Source organism: Lactuca virosa, chromosome 3 (genome assembly GCF_052849685.1).
Source record: "Lactuca virosa cultivar CGN04683 chromosome 3, Lactuca_virosa_CGN04683_v6, whole genome shotgun sequence".
Taxonomy (NCBI): Eukaryota; Viridiplantae; Streptophyta; class Magnoliopsida; order Asterales; family Asteraceae; genus Lactuca; species Lactuca virosa.
The window spans coordinates 255,516,574-255,533,801 of NC_136428.1; the positions used below are offsets into that span (position 1 = coordinate 255,516,574).

The following is a 17,228-nucleotide window of genomic DNA, read 5'->3' on the forward strand; positions in this document are numbered from 1 at the left end:
TCCTCCCCTTACAGTTGTCACTCCAGCTACTTTGTCATTTGAGGGTGATCTAATCATGACACAAGCCTCCCAGCCTCCACTCAAAAGGAGAAGAGCCGATCCGAGTCCGGGAGTGCTGATCAGGGAACAAGCTACGCCAGCTCAACAATCCACCGCAACTGCTGCACTAACTCAACCGACCCTTGAAAACAGTCAAATTTTGAAGGAAGGACCAAGTGTTGTTTGATCTTCATATGAAGCTGGGAGCTCTTCAGCTCCTGGGGGTTCCTCTCCACCACTAACTACACACGATGCTGCCTCAGAGAGGCTTGCCAGGTTTTTGGCTCAACATGATTCTGACCCTTCACCCCGAGGCAAAGGAATATCTATAAGTGAAGGAAGTTTGGGGGGAGCGGACCCATCGAATTCTGAGCTCAAGGAGGAGATTAGTGTCCTGAATCAAAAACTCATTGAGAAGGACATTTTGATTGGAAATCTCGACATTCGAGTTTCTTAGCTTGAAGAAGAAAATCTACAAAAGTAAAAAATAATCTCTGACTTGCAGCTCAACCTTGGAGCCTTGACCGCTGGTTACTTCGACTTAAAGAACAAACTGATAGCAAAATTTGGCGACAAATTCAAAACAAATTTCGGAGAACCAAATGAAGTCGAGACTTATCAAAGTGCCCCTGCCAATACATCTCAATCAGATATGTTTGATGATCCTCCACCAGTCAGAACCACAAGAATTGTTGACCGCTTTGAAACAGAACCTACTCAAGCCAATCCAAGAGTTTCTCTCAAACGAGCTCGGAATTAGGTCACTACTCAAAAGAAGGGAATGTGGCTCTTCATGAAGAATTCTGACCAAAATCTTCGTGGAGATCAACCCCAACTGACTGTGACTGAGATCGACAAGAAGCGGTTCAGAAACAAGTATGGTGATCGGTCAGGAATTCTTATGTGGGGTTTTCATGACAAATTGAATTGTTGGTTGATAAAGCGCAAAAGCAGAAATGTGGAATACTACAAGGACAAACATGACTTCTCCTCATTGATGAAGGTGGACCTCACTGAGCTTGCTGCTGCTCCATTCTCCAATCCAGCTAATGATCCTCGAGAAACGGATTCCAAACTCTTCTTAGAAAATCAAGTTAAGAGGCAATTCGATGGAATGAAGACATCTGAATCTTTCGTGAAAAAAGCCAAAGATGTTATTGACCCTAAGACCAACAACCGCTTCAAGTGTAACATCCCAATTTTCGAGACCAAAAATTTCATTTTTATTAAGTAATTCACAACATAGTTTACCAAAACACTTCCAATATCATATCAATTTATAAAAACATATCATCGTGTCTGAAAACCATATCATCAAAAGTAACATAAATCATAGTACAATCCCAGAAAACTCCATGCGGAAACCATGTGTGTGTATGTGATGAGCTGCTACACCGCCGACTCCTTCCCCTTAGACGAAGAGGTACCTGAAACCAAAACTGAAATCGTAAGCACAAAGCTTAGTGACTTCCCCCATCATACCATATACCATACAATCACATAGCATACATATTGTCGGGCAATTCTGGGGTGCCCGACCTACCCGGTACGTCCATTCTGGGGTGCCGACCTACCCATGTCAAGCCATTCTAGGGTGCTGACCTACCCGTGTCAAGCCATTCTGGGGTGCTGACCTACCCTTCGGTCCTAAAAACCGAACTCCGGGGACTATTCCACCGCTTACTACTACTATCACATATATCATAACATAACATACTGTCAGGCATATCTGGGGTGCCCGACCTACCCTTCGGTCCTAACAACCGAACTTGGGGACTAGTCCCCTCCTACTACCACTATCACATATAACATAGCATACTAGCACATAAACATACCAGGTAGTAGCAGACCAGACAATTATCACAAAGACAATCATCTCAACTATAATCAACTACTAGTGGGTCGGCCTTGGTGCCTTAGACCCACTTCTACTGGAAGTTAACTCACCTCGATATCGTGTAGTGTCTGAACTGTCCTCGGTGTGAAAATCGACTCTCCTCGACTCATCAATCCCTACACGACAACCCTTCTAAGTTATCAATCTGAATACGCAACCCGAACCAGGGTCAACTCAATTTAGTCAAAGTCAATCATTGGTCAAAGTCAACATCCAGTTGACCTGACTCGTCGAGTTGGCCTACCAACTCGTCAAGTCCATACTCCTCTAACCCAACCAAACCCCGACTCTACTCGTTGAGTCTAGCAAGAACTCGACGGGTTCTCCTTCAATCATACCATCGGGACCATCTTCATCCGACTCGTCGAGTTCATCCTTGAACTCGTTGAGTTCATCTCCCTTATAAGAATGTGTCCAGTCTATGACTCGCCGAGTTGTATGAACAACTCGTCGAGTCCATCTTCAAAGATTGGGAGATTGCCTTGGACTTGCCGAGTTTGCTCAAACACTCGTTGAGTCCCATGATTCTCAGGCCCCTTATGTGCCTAAACAACTAAGGGACTTTCCACCCTATCATCTGGTCCATCAACCGAAAGGATTTGGTGGTCATTACACCCCGACTCGCCGAGTCCATCCCTGACCATTACTATACAGTCGATTTAAATGGGTCTTAACACACCAAAACCATAAATCTGGCCTCCTAATGTCCATTTTACACGTAAAGTTCCAAACTTGGTGTACATGCATGGGGTCTATGGCTCAAAAAGTCATAAAAGGTGTTCTACAAGATGCATGGGGCTCTCATGGTCATAGAGTTGGCACCTTTATGCCATGTGTGACAGTCGTCAAAATTCGAGTCGGTTTTAGATTTGACTAAACTTAGTTGCACATATAGGCACTACACATACTAGACTTAGTAACCAGAAGCTAAGTTATAACCTACTAGAAACTTGGAAACAATTAGAATCAATGGATAGTGTGCATAGTTTTCACATTGATATGTGAATTCTATAACTACTTAACTGTAGAGACTATCCATATTCGGGTCATTCTTTGACTCGAACACCTTTTCATGAATCATATACACGCATCATGCACTTGACCTAGTGGTAGAAATGAGGTCCTAGTCTCGTTGGAACTTAAGTTAGAGTTAAAAACTAGGACTAATATACTTGATTCCTCAATTTCGCTTGAATCTCGAAACCACTACACATAATGCCAATAAATCGATAAAAATAAATTACAAACATTATTTTTAACTAGAAAAGAGTTATGAAACTCTAACATAAATTGAAATCTCAAATAATTCAATTTATTTTGATATCCAAATATTTATTAAATCTCAAGACCCTAAAAACCCTAAATGCCCTAAAAACTCACATTTATAAACTTTAACCTTAAAAATTCTATAAAATAATTATGAAGCTTCTAATATTATCTTATAATAATCAAAATTATGAAAATGAATTCAAGGAAAATAAATTTTAAACTATCAACATTTATTCCTAATTAACAAGTTAAATCAATAATTTAATAAAACAAATCATGGCTTAATTCACACTTTATAAAAAAATGGGAAAATTTATAAAAATTGAGGCAAATTTATATAAAGTAAATGGAAGAGGTGGGGAGTCTCTCTCCTCATTGATGATCTTCAAACAAACATGCATGTGATGATCTTCAAGCTTAGATGCTAGATCATCAAAGTATGTTGTTAAAAGCTTTCAAATATGTTCATGAAGGATTTATTTCCAAATAAATATCTAAAACTCCTTTTCTGACCAAATCCGATTTTTCCCAGATTCCCATCAACAAAATGAGATGTTCAACAAATTTTCAGAAAATAATTCATTTTTCTCGAATTATTATAATTGTTGAAATAAAATAGGGCAATAAATCATATAAAATACTTTCTGATGTCTATAAATCCTAGGTAAATTCGTGAATGACCCCTATCCTAAGAAATGACCCCAAATTAAATTTCATCGGTTTTTGTTACTGTTTAATATGGTTTTGAATTTTCTTTTTCTTTGGCTCCAATAAATCATAAAAGCACTTTAGAGAATCTTAAAACGATATATAACAATTTTCGCAGTTGCTACCAGAGGTATAAGACTCAGAACAATATTTTCAGAATTTTTCATAATGCATTCCTATTTTTCCCTGATTTTTGTATTTATAATGGCCTAAAAATAGAACAAATAGTTCTGCTCATCCAAAATTCATGAAAATTTACCAGAACACCTTGTAGTACATTAGGAGGCTACATAAAAATTTTGATGATTTTTCTCTTATGTATACTATTTTTCTCCTATTTTCTAAGATTAAATACACTTAAATACACAAAATCGGATTTCAGTATATAAAAACCACATTTGGTATTTTTCCCAGATTATTTACTCTGTAAATGAAGTGTACAAAATTTTTGGTAATTTACTTTAACTGTTTAATAATTATTATTCAATTAATGATTATTTAAGAGGATTAAACAAGGAAAAATAGCAACACTAATTGAAAAATATCTTTTATATTTTTCACAGCTTCTATATATGTAATAACAGTGTTACTAAAATTTTGGACAATTTTGGAAACTGTTTTCTATTTATCTCCATTTTTATTAGAATAAATGTTCAAAAATCATAAAATTGGTTTAAGCAGTTTATAAATCCATTTTTATATTTTTCCCAGCTTAAGTATGTGTAATGACAGTAATATAAGAAGTTTGGGGAATTTTCTTAACTGATTGCTATTTTTCATGAATTTGTATCTATTTAGAGAAATAATTATAAGAAAATTGGTTATACATATCTATAATCCATGAAAATTTATCTGGAAGTCTTTAATGTAGTTAGAACCAAAATCTGAAGTTTGGTAATTTTTATTAACTTTTTACTATTTTTCCATGATTTTATGATTATTCAAGGAATTAAATGGTGAAAAATAATTAGACAAATCAAAAAGTCAAGAAAATTTATCTTAAGGTCTTTGACTTCAATTAAAACTGAAATGCAAAGTTTAGGAAAGTTTAGAACTAAATTGATTTAGTTTTTGAATATTTAATCATTGGAATACCTCTTAAAATGTTAAATCTTAACATTTCAATAATGGGAATTTTCCACTTAAATTGTTATATAACAATTGATTCTTTGAAATTTAATTTTCACAGAAAAATGTTTGTAACCTATCAATATTAAACTTTGACACATTATTGGCATAATTCTATTGTAGTAGTAAGTATACTAGTATTAGATTTCAATTAGGGACTCATTAGTGTGTAACGTCGTTGTAGGAAAAACGATAGTGGTACGAGTGGAGCGTAGATCAAGGCACCATTTGCATCATCTCAATGCATTGTGAGTATTCACGCACTCCCCTATTTTCGGTTTTTATGTTTTGGGGTGGAAAAGCATGTCCCGAAAAACTATTATTTGAATGTTGTATTTAAATTGATTTGTATCGAACATGATTGCTATTTTATTGCTATGTCTCTCTATGTATGTCTATGCAACACGGAACATGAGAACTTATCGTACTAAGGCCCTTCCCTTATCTCTAACCATTAACTCTTTGAGCCAATGGGCATTATGGATAGCGCTATTAGGAATTGACAACTCCTCACTCGCCCTATTGCTGGAGTGCATGATACCATATTCATCTATGGAACGATAAGCATAGATCTTGATAGGGCTTCAGTCATAGGTTTGGTTGAGACTCATTGTTTGCTCATACACATACAAACTCGTTACTTATTATAGCAATAAACTTGTTTATTAATTATAGCAATGAACTTTGTTTCTCATTACAACAACGAACTGTTATTACTGAAAACTTATATACATGTTTTAGCAATAAAATTGTTTGCTCCTTGTAGCAACGAAATTGATTGCTCATTTTAGCAATGAAACTTGTTTACTCGTTTGAGTAACGAACTTTATCTTCCATGAGAATATGAATGTTGCATCTTATTTGGGCAACATACCTTATCTCTCATGATGACAAAGAACTTTGTTTTTACAAACTTATTTACTCATTTTAACAATATACTTTTATTATTGGAAACTTTTATCAAAACTTTGATTTCAATTCATGGAACCAGTATTATTTTGTTTATCTGTGAGTACTCACCAACTATTTTTATAGTTGACGCTCATTTTACATGCTTTTTCAGGAATCATCGAGTAAGTGGCACTTAGGGACACTTCACTTTTAGGAGCATTCGCATGTGTTGTATTTCAATTTACATTGTAATTTCTTTTAAAAGTTGTTCAAACCCATTGTGAATTTGTAATGATTTTTAATACTACGGTTGGTGTTGTCTTTTAACTTTTGCGATGAAACCCTTTGTACTGCCACGCCCTGTGTTTCCGCTTTAGCGGGGTGTGACACCATGAGACCCCTCTAATGGCCCAGATCTAAAGTCAAAACTCCATATAACACTTCACAATCCGAAAATGGCTTAGAAAGCCCTAAATATACCCAAAATCCAAGCCCTAAAGATGAATAAACACATGGAAGACCAAGACAGGAGATTTTTACCTTGAATGATCTGGAAATGGAACAAAATCTCTGGATCTCCAGCCCCCAACTCGAACTCACAAGCTCCTTTCCTCTTGTCAAGCTTCACAATCCACCAAAATGAACCAAAATGGCCTTAGAACACATAAAAACGGCTAGGGTTTCGATATGGTGTCTTCTGGGAGTATAAGGGACGATGGATGCTGAGATAAGTTGTTTAAATAGGGTACAAACCCTCAGATTTAGGGTTTTACTCAAATAACACCTACTCGCCGAGTCGGTCTTCCGACTCGTCGAGTAGGTCACTTAAACTCTCCGCGGATCTCGACTCTACTCGGCGAGTTGGGCCTCCAACTCATCGATTCCCAGAGAAAAATACATAAATGTCTTGAATTAAATATGTACCAGGAAATAGGTGTTACAAATCTCCCCCACTTATTTTAGACTTCATCCTCGAAGTCTGCTACTGGGTCCTGAAAAAAGCTCGGGGTAATGCTCCCTCATCTCGTCTTCCGGCTCCCAGGTCCATTCCGAGCCCTTGCGGTGATGCCACTGCACCTTAACCAGCTCTACTCTCTTGTTTCTCAGATCCCTTGACTTCCTGTCAAGGACCACCATTGGCCGCTCGATGTAGTTCAGGCTGTCATCCACCTGGATATCCTCTAATGGCACCACTGCCGAATCGTCCACCAGACACTTCCGCAACTGGGAGACGTGAAAAGTGCTATGAATCTGACTGAGTTCGGCTGGCAGATCCAGCCTATATGTCACCTTGCCCACCCGGGCTACAACCCTGAAGGGTCCAATATATCTGGGGCCCAGATTGTCCCCCTTCCTGAATCGAATGACGCCCTTCCAAGGCGACACCTTCAGGAGCACCATATCCCCGACCTGGAACTCCAGGTCCAAACGACGCTTGTCGGCGTAAATTTTCTGCCGACTCTGAGCAGTCGGAAGCCTGCTCCGCACCTGCTGGATCCTCTCCGTAGTCTTGAGTACCACCTCGGTACTCCCCATGACCCTCTGACCAACCTCACCCCAGCATATCGGGGTCCTGAACTTCCTCCCATACAACATCTCGAAAGGAGGACGGTCGATACTCGCATGATAACTGTTATTATAGGAGAACTCTGCCAGAGGAAGGTAAGTATCCCAACTACCTCCAAAGTCCAAAACATACGCCCGCGGCATATCTTCCAGAGTCTGGATGGTCCGCTTGCTCTGACCATCCGTCTGCGGGTGAAAGGCGGTGCTAAAATGCAGGCGAGTACCCAGCTCGTCATGAAACTTCTTCCAAAACCTGGAAGTGAACCGTACCTCTCTGTCAAAAATCACTGAAACTGGCACCCAGTATCGCACCACCACCTCCCTGATATAGATATCGGCCAACCTTTCGGCCAAAATGCTCTCCTGAATCGGGATAAAATGGGCGCTCTTGGTCAACCGATCAACGATGACCCATATCGAATCCACTCCTCGTGCGGTCCTGGGAAGCTTCGTGATAAAATCCATAGTAATATCCTCCCATTTCCACAACGAGATATCCAACGGCTGGACCTTGCCATGAGATCTTTGGTGCTCCGCCTTGACCTTCCTGCAGGTCAGGAACCTCTCCCCAAACCAAGCTACATCCCTCTTCATACAGGGCCACCAATAATCAAGACGAAGATCCTTGTACATCTTCGTTGCCCCGGGATGGATAGAGAACCTGGATTTGTTCGCCTCCTCCATCAATATCTGGCGCACACCTCCATGATATGGGACACACACCCTGCGGTGAAGAGTCAACAATCCCCGACTATCATAGTCGAAGGAGGGAACCTGGCCCACAATTCGCTCGCTCTTCTGATGTTCCTCCTTCATGGCCTCCTACTGGGCCTCTCGAATCTGCTCCAACAGCGGAGTCACCACTATCATACTCATACAGATGTCCCTGATCGGCGCTGCCTTGCGGCTAAGCGCGTCGGCCACGACATTGGCCTTCCCCGGATGGTAGAGGATCTCACAATCATAATCCTTTACCACATCAAGCCACCGACGCTGCCTCATGTTCAGATTTGGCTGGTCCATGAGATACCTCAAACTCTTGTGGTCCGTGTAAATAGTACAACGGACCCCATAGAGGTAATGACACCAAATATTGAGGGCCAAAACAACAGCCCCCATCTCCAAATCATGCGTCGGATAATTCGCCTCGTGAGGCTTCATCTGCCTCGAAGCGTAGGCGATAACATGCCCTTTCTGCATCAATATTGCGCCCAAACCTGAGATGGACGCATCGCAATATACTACAAAATCCTCCATAGATTGGCGCCTCGCACAATCTCTGTCTCAACGTCTCAAACGCGGCCTGCTGCTCAGGCCCCCAGCGAAAAACCACGACTTTCCTCGTTAGCCGGGTCAGGGGCACGACTATCTTGGAGAAGTCCTGAATGAATCTCCGATAGTAGCCTGCCAGTCCCAGGAAGCTCCGAATCTCAGATAGAGACCTCGGAACCTCCCATCTCATCACGGCCTCCACCTTGGCCGGGTCAACCGAAATCCCGTTATGGTTGACATGGTGCCCAAGAAACTGCACCTCGCGCAACCAGAACTCACACTTGGAGAACTTAGCATACAAGCTCTCCCTCCTCAATGTATCCAGAACCTCCCGCAAGTGCCCCTCATGCTGCTCTTGCGTCTTGGCATAAACCAATATGCCGTCGATGAAAACTATCACAGACCAATCCAGCATCGGTCTGCACACACGGTTCATGAGATCCATGAACACGACAGGAGCATTGGTGAGCCCGAAAGGCATCACCACGAACTCATAGTGGCCATAAAGCGACCAAAAAGCAGTCTTCTGCACATCCTCCTCTCTGACCCTCATTTGATGATAACCTGAATGTAAATCAATCTTGGAGAACTAAGATGCTCCCTGCAGCTGGTCAAAGAGGTCATCAATCCTCGGGAGTGGGTAACGGTTCTTCACCGTTACCTTATTCAGCTCCCGATAATCTATACACATCCGATGCGACCCGTCCTTCTTCTTCACAAACAAAACCGGGGCTCCCCAGGGTGAACTACTCGGTCTGATGAATCCCTTGTCTAACAAATCGTGCAGCTGTGTAGAAAACTCCTACATCTCAGGAGGAGCCAACCGATATGGTGCCTTGGCTATCAGAGCCGCACCAGGGACTAGGTCGATCCTGAACTCTACTTGCCTCTCCGGAGGTATCCCCGGTAACTCCTCGGGAAATAAATCCACGAACTCTCGTACCACTGGCACATCACCCACCGTCGCCTTACCCGCCTCCCGGGTATCCATAACATAGGTGACATATCCTGCGCAACCCTGCTGGAAGTAGCGCCTAGCCCTCGCTGCTGAACATAAAGTTGGCCCTCACTGTGGCCTCTCGCCCTGAACTACCAGCTCTCCCCCACTTGGGGTCCTGATCTGCACCAATTGCTGCGCGCAGTCGATCACCGCCCCATTGGGGTTTAGCCAATCCATACCTATATTAACCTTGTTCCCCCGCAAAGGTATGGGAACCAAGTCTACCAGTTAGCGCTCCTCGAACAGCCGCAAAACACAATCCCTGAAAACCTCTGATACTCGCACTGACCGGTCGTCCGCAATCTCGACCTCTAGAGGGCAATCCAACATGCCTGAGGACTCAGGAAACCTCTTGCTAAGTGCAAGAGAGACAAACGATCGGGTAGCACCCGAATCAAACAACACCTGAACTGGGATACCGTTCACATGGAACGATCCTAAACATAACACATAAATAACATATCAAAATTACAGCGACATAACGTAAAAGAATAGAGAGAAGAAATCATACTCGTCACCACATCGGGTGCGGTGCGTGCCTCCTCGGCTGTCAACTGAAACGCTCGGCTCCGCACCACTGGAGCCTCTGTCTTGACCTTCCGTCCATCCGCAACCTGTGCTGTTGCTGGAGTCGGTGCCAACACTGGCGCTGCTGCTGACGCTGCTGACAATCTAGGACAGTTGGCCTTTTTATGGCCCCTCTGATTGCAATGGAAGCAAATCAGGTCTGATGTCTAAACTGTGGGGGCGGGGACAATACAATCCCTGCCAAAGTGCCCCGTCTTGCCGTACTTGTAGCAGCCCGACGATTCCGCTCTACAAGCTCCCTCATGCGGCCTGCCGCATTTCCTACAGCGGCTCTGGCCCGGCTGGCCCTTCTAACTCACGTCGGATCCCTTGGGTTTCTTCCCAGAAACCCTCGTAACCTGCTGTCTCTGCCTTCCTCTTCTTGAGGTGCTCCAAATCAATCTCCCTCTCCCGCGCCATGGCAATCATGGACTCTAGGGTCGGGCAAGCGGAGTAGCTGACATGCTCCCGGATATCAGCCTTCAACATATCATGGTAGCGGGTCTTTCGCATCTCCTCATCCCTTGCATACTGAGGTACCTATAAGGCCCTATCGCTGAACTTGGCGGTGATCTCCGCCACTGTCTCGGTCGTCTGTCTCATATTAAGAAACTCTCTGGCCAGCTGCTGAAGCTCCACAGCTGGCGCAAACTCAGCCCGGAATTTGGTCACAAAATCTGACCAAGTCATAACCTCAATGGTTGGGGCTCCCAGCGAGTCACCAACTGACTCCCACCAATCCCTAGCTCTATCCCTCAAACATCCTGCAGCAAAGCGGACCTTCGACCCCTCCGGGCAGAAGCTCGTCAACTGCACAGACTCAATGTCTGCGATCCATCTCCTGGCAGCAATGGGGTCCTTCACCCCGTGAAAGTCCGGCGCACCACTCCCCCTGAAGTCCTTGAAGGACAGTGTGCGCGTACCCGTCTGGCTAGATGCCAAATCACTCCTGAACGTCCGGAGGCGATTCTCCATCAGCTCAATAATCCCCTCCTTGATCGACCCGAAAATGACCGGGGTCGCCTCAAGGATACCTATCGTGATCTCAGACGCGATGAACTCGCGTAGCCCGTCATCAACCTGCTCGGATCCTGCACTCGAGCCTGATCCCGATCCTGAACCTCCTGCTCCATGTCGCGTGATCGCCATACTGAAAATAAACACATAAACGTCAGGATCATACATACTCTCAAGAGGTCTCACACACTCTCCAAGTATCCTGGTTCCATCTCGGCCCTCCTTGACTCGAGTACGAATCCTCTACTTCCAGTAGTACGGGCCCATACTACCTTCCACATCTATCCGTACTTTCCTTAAGGATTGCTTTAACTTCACCAAGTCCCTTTACCAATATCGCTTCCCAACTAATCTCATCCTAGGCTTTCCTAGGGTACCCTCCGACCTACTCTCCGCCATCAGCTACACTAAGGGTCCCTACCACCCTTCCCTAACTAGCTTGCGAATACCGCTACATATCTGCTCACTAGTTAGTTAAAGTTGGCCAGAATCCCCATAGCACAAAGCAAGCAACATTCGTGCATTGAGTAACCAAATTAAGCATAACCTAATCAGGCTATCCTATCGCTGACTAGACAGCCCTAGCATACAGGTCATACAACAGGCATATAAGGCATGCTTCCTAGATCCTTCGCCCTATTCTAGCATGCAGTTCTCAGAGTCATATAACATAACATAACAAGTATGGGTATTTTGGGGAAAACTTACTTGAGCTCGGCCGGTCGCACGCATCACACACCTTGTCCAGAGACCCCCGAGGGTGTGTCCGAATCCCTCAAACCAAGGCTCTGATACCAACTTGTAACATCCCAATTTTCAAGGCCAAAAATTTCATTTTTAATTAAGAAATTCATAAGTCAGTTTACCAGAACATTGTCAGTGTTACATCAATTTATAAAAACCATAACATCGTGTCTCAAAACCATATCATCAAAAGTAATGAAAATCAGAGTACAATCCCAGAAAACTCCATGCGGAAATCATGTGTGTGTGTGATGCGCTGCTACACCGCCGACTCCTTCCCCTTAGACGAAGAGGTACCTGAAACCAAAACTAAAACTGTAAGCACAAAGCTTAGTGAGTTCCCCCATCATACCACATACAAATCAATATACATATTGCCGGGCAATTCTGGGGTGCCCGACCTACCCATGTCAAGCCATTCTGGGGTGCTGACCTACCCATGTCAAGCCGTTCTGGGGTGCTGACCTACCCATGTCAGGCCATTCTGGGGTGCCGACCTACCCTCCGGTCTATCTGAACCGGTCACGGGGACTATTTCACCCCCCGCTAGCATATACTATCATATCATAATCATGCTGTTAGGCATATCTGGGATGTCTGACCTACCCATTGGTCGTAGCGATCGAATCGAGGACTAGTCCCCTCCTACCAATACTATCACATATAACACATCATGCTAGCATACACACATATCAAGCAATGGCAAACCAGAAAATTATCAAAAAGACAATCGTCCCAACTAAACAACTACTAGTGGGCCGGCCTTGGTGCCTTAGACCCACTTCTACTGGAAGGTAACTCACCTCGATGTCGTGTAGTGCTAAACTGTCCTCGGTGTGAAAATCGACTCTCCTCGACTCCGAAATCCCTACACGACAACCCTTTTAAGTTATTAATCAGAACTTGTAACCCTAACAAGGGTCAACTCAAATCCGGTCAAAGTCAACATCCAGTTGACTTGACTCGCCGAGTTGGCCTACCAACTCGTCGAGTCTATATTCCTCTAACCCAATACAAACCCGACTATACTCTTCGAGTCTAGCAAGGACTCAACAGGTTCTCCTTCAATCATACTATTGGGACCATCTTCATCCGACTCGCCGAGTTCATTATTTAACTCGTCGAGTTCATCTCCCTCATATGAATGTGTCCAGTCTATGACTCGTCGAGTTGTATGAACAACTCATCGAGTCCATCTTCATGTGTTGGGAGATTGCCTTGGACTCGCCGAGTTTGCTCAAACATTCGTCGAGTCCCATGACTCCCAGGTCCCTAATGAGCCTAAACAATTGAGGGACCTTCCATTCTAGCACCCGGTCCATCAACATAAAGGATTTTGTGGCAAATACACCCTGACTCACCGAGTTCCAAAAGAGACTCGCCAAGTCCATCCTTGATCACAACTGTACAGTCGATTTGAATGGGTCTTAACGCATCAAAACCATAGATCTGGCCTCCTAGGGTCCATTTTATACGTAAAGCTTCAAACTTGGTGTACATGCATGGGGCCTTTGGCTCAAAAAGCCATAAAAGATGGTCTACAAGATGCATGGGGTGTTTATGGCAACAAAGTTGGCATCTTTATGCCATAAAGACTCCCAGTAGCTCCAGATCTGAAGCACAAACTCACTTCTACCCTCAAATCCGAGTACAACTTCACTAATGCTTAGAAGAATGTAGAAAATGGTCCAAAATAAAGATTTAAGCATTAAATAACCAAGGTTTCATCTTTGTACGTCAAATAAGCTGGAAATGTGCTCAAAACTCTGGATCTTCTTGTTTCCCCTTGATCTCACAAGCCTCCTTCTCTTCTTCAAACTTCAACCACACAAAATAACACCTCAAAGCTCAAGAACACACAAGAAATGGCTAGGGTTTCAAGGTAGGGTTTGCTCTGGACGATGGGGCTGAGATGGGGAAAGATAAGGTGTTTAAATAGGGTGCAAACCCTCAAATTTAGGGTTTCACTCAAACAGCATCCACTCGTCGAGTCGGTTTCTCGACTCGTCGAGTAAATCACTTAAACTTCCCGTGGATCACGACTCTACTCGATGATTTGAGCCCCCAACTCGTCGAGTCCTAGAGAAAAATATAAGAATTACTTGAATTAAGTACATACCAAGAATCGTGCATTACGTTTAGCCTCTAATTGTTCTTTCAAGGGTTTTTGGGCCTTCCTAAGTGTGTATCCTTCGTACTTTAGGTCCTCGTTTTCTCTACGAAATAATTCGATGTGTTGACGTAAATTTTTAACATTATCAATGCATGCTTGAGAACAAGAAATTTCACTGACCTCCTTTTTCTTAGGCTCAGAAGTGGTAGATACCATGAATGCAAACTGCAACTCCATCATCTCAGCTTCAGGATCCTCTTCAACATTCTCCGCAGGGACTTCACTGATCTGGGCCAAATGAGCATTTTCAGGTCCTGAAATGTTTAGGGCCTGAATTTGATCTTCCTAATCAAATGACTGAGCTACCATCGCCAGATTTGCAGATTCGTTGTTAGCAGCAGCTCCCCTATTATTTGCAACCGACACCATTGTTCTTTCATGATTCACTCTTCTATCAGGCTTCGAACAGTCACGAGCAAAGTGACCAGGCTCGTGACAATTAAAGCACCTCAACTTCCCTTTGTTGAATCCAACCTTCTTCTCTGCATTCATTCCCCAGTTATTCTTTCCAGTTTTCTTGGCAAATTGCTTAGCCCTGAAAACAGACATTGCAATCTGCCAAGTGATGTCCATTTCTTCTACAACCTCTGGATGAATCTGATCAAGATCAGCGAAAGAAATATGTGGAGGCAATTCTCCAGCAACAAAGGAGTTGTAGCAGTTCACTAAACCAGAAGCAAGGGCCATATTCTCTTCAACTTGCTTTGGACCAGATGTGGTAACAGGAGTTTTTAGGAGGAGGCTACATATGGATAAGGCATAGCTGGTGGAACAACATGGGATGGTGGTTGTGGAACAGCAAAAGCTTGATTTTGTGGAGTGGTAAAGGATGAAAAAGCATTGTTCGATGAAATCCCAAGATTTGCAGTTGAATAAGAGTTCACATGGTTAAATTCCCTTTACTTGTCATCAAGATCACAGGCTTTAATGATTGCCATTGTTTCCGTAAGACTGAGTCGGTTTAGATCCTTTGTCTTCTTGATAACAGAGACATTCATGTCCCACGTCTTGGGAAGGGAGTTCAGCAATGTCTTGTTAATATCTGTTATTGGCACTGAAATTCCAGCAGAACTCATCTCAGTGGTAAGAGTGATAAACCTCTGCAGTTGAGCCTCCAATGATTCTCCAAGAATATGATTAAACATGTTGAACTTCTGTCTGAGCATGTCCTGATGGCTTTGATTCATGTCTTCATTTCGCTCATAAACTTCAATTAAAGCTTCCCATAGTGCTTTGACAGAGGTATATTCCCTGAAACCTTGAGTAATATCAGGGGATAAAGCCATAGTTAGGGTTGCCAATTCCTTTTCCTGTTCTTCAAATTTATCAAAATCCTCATCAGTGTAATCTTCCACATCTTTGTCAATTATAGCTCCATTTGCAAGAGTGGTGGTAATCCTAACAGGGCCTCTAAGAATGTTGCGCCAGACTTTGAAATCTTTCATTTTGATATACTTTTCGATTCTGTATTTCCATTCAGGAAATCCTTCGGAAGACAGAAGACGTGGGATTCTTGTGGTAATTCCCATGATTAAATCTAATTCCCGATGAACTGTCATGTTTTGTGATTCCATTTTTTTTTAATTTTCTGAATTTTCTTAATTGACTGAAAATAAAACTTGTAATGAAAGCACAACTGAAAACGAAAAGGGTTCACAACCAAGAAGGGTTTATGGCCGAAAAGGCTTTACGGTCGTACAAAGATTATAGTCAAGAACAGTTTACGGTTCAAGGCAGTTCACAGTCGAAAACAGGTTGTTTTTAGTCGAAAATGGTTTACAGATGAAAACGCTAAGCGTTTACGGCCGAAAACACGATTACGACCGAAAACTAATGAACAATTGTAGCCGAAAACACCCAGAACTTGATGAAAGCAGCTGATTTCGAGCAGATCTTCAATCCCTTTAGCCTTGAAATCACGATCAACAACAGAAACTCAGTAACCAAGCTTGAACAGTCAAGAAAATGAAGAGAATCTCCAACCGAAAACGCAGATTTAACAAGTTTGACGCCAGATTGGCTCTGATACCAATTGTAAGTCCCCAAATCTGGAACCAACTAGTGATCAAACACAAGAACAGGCTATAATCAATGAGCACAAGGAGTAGAAGCAAAAATGATCCAAATTGCACACGTTTGTATTGAGTCGTAAACGTCAGGTACAATGGAACACACACACACAACCGTCGTATATTCTGACAAGACTGACACATATATATAGGGAATAGTGAACCGAAAACAGTTCACAACCGCAAACATCCTTGCAGCCGCAAACACCACTTGAACCGAAAACAACATGTTTTCGGTTCACCCAACCGCAAACCCTCTCAATACCAAGATAAAAACTAACAAAACCTATACAGATGAATGCCTAGCCCAAACCAACAAAATATGACCTAACAAACTGCGAGCTATCGGGAGAGATGACGAGATAAGAATAGAGGCATGCAATTGTTGTGTATTTTTTTGGTTTGATGTGTCGCATATATGAACGAAACCTTTAATTAGGTTAAGGGTATATTGATCAATTCCTAAACATAGTGAAATAAGGAGCTTTTGATAAGTAAGGGGTGACCAACTTATGAAAAATAATTTATTAGAGATTCCAGACAGCTATAAGAAATTTTTAAAAAACTTGTAATCCACACACTAGGTCACTACTAGAAAACAGCCTTTTACGACGCGCAATTTATGATACACGTCGATTTACGATACACAAAAGTGTGTGACCTAAAAATAATGTCATCTCTATAAATTTTAAGGATTTAGGACGCGTATTTTTGCGTGCCATTAAATTAGTGTCTAAACAAAAGAAAAAACACGGAGGGCGCCTATAATAAAATGTGTGTCGTCTGAAGATGTCGCTTTATAAATTTTAATGGAAACGAGCGTTCCATCCTTTAATAGCCGGGCGGAAAATGAAATCCTAAAAAATTAAAAAGCCCTCCTCCCTTTTT

At 42.6% G+C, this 17,228-nt stretch overlaps 1 protein-coding gene across 1 annotated transcript; it reads right to left on the reverse strand.

Moving 5' to 3' along the window:
• Positions 1-15,170: 15,170 nt before the first annotated feature.
• LOC145164542 (uncharacterized) lies at positions 15,171-15,845 on the reverse strand. The gene has a single exon (XM_079083254.1). It carries the CDS (start codon positions 15,843-15,845, stop codon positions 15,171-15,173), a length of 675 nt encoding a protein of 224 aa, XP_078939380.1.
• Between the last annotated feature and the right edge of the window lie 1,383 nt (positions 15,846-17,228).

Coding starts and splice junctions, on each gene's coding strand:
- LOC145164542 (XM_079083254.1), bottom strand. CDS start 15,845: ATGGAATCACAAAACATGACAGTTCATCGGGAATTAGATTTAATCATG.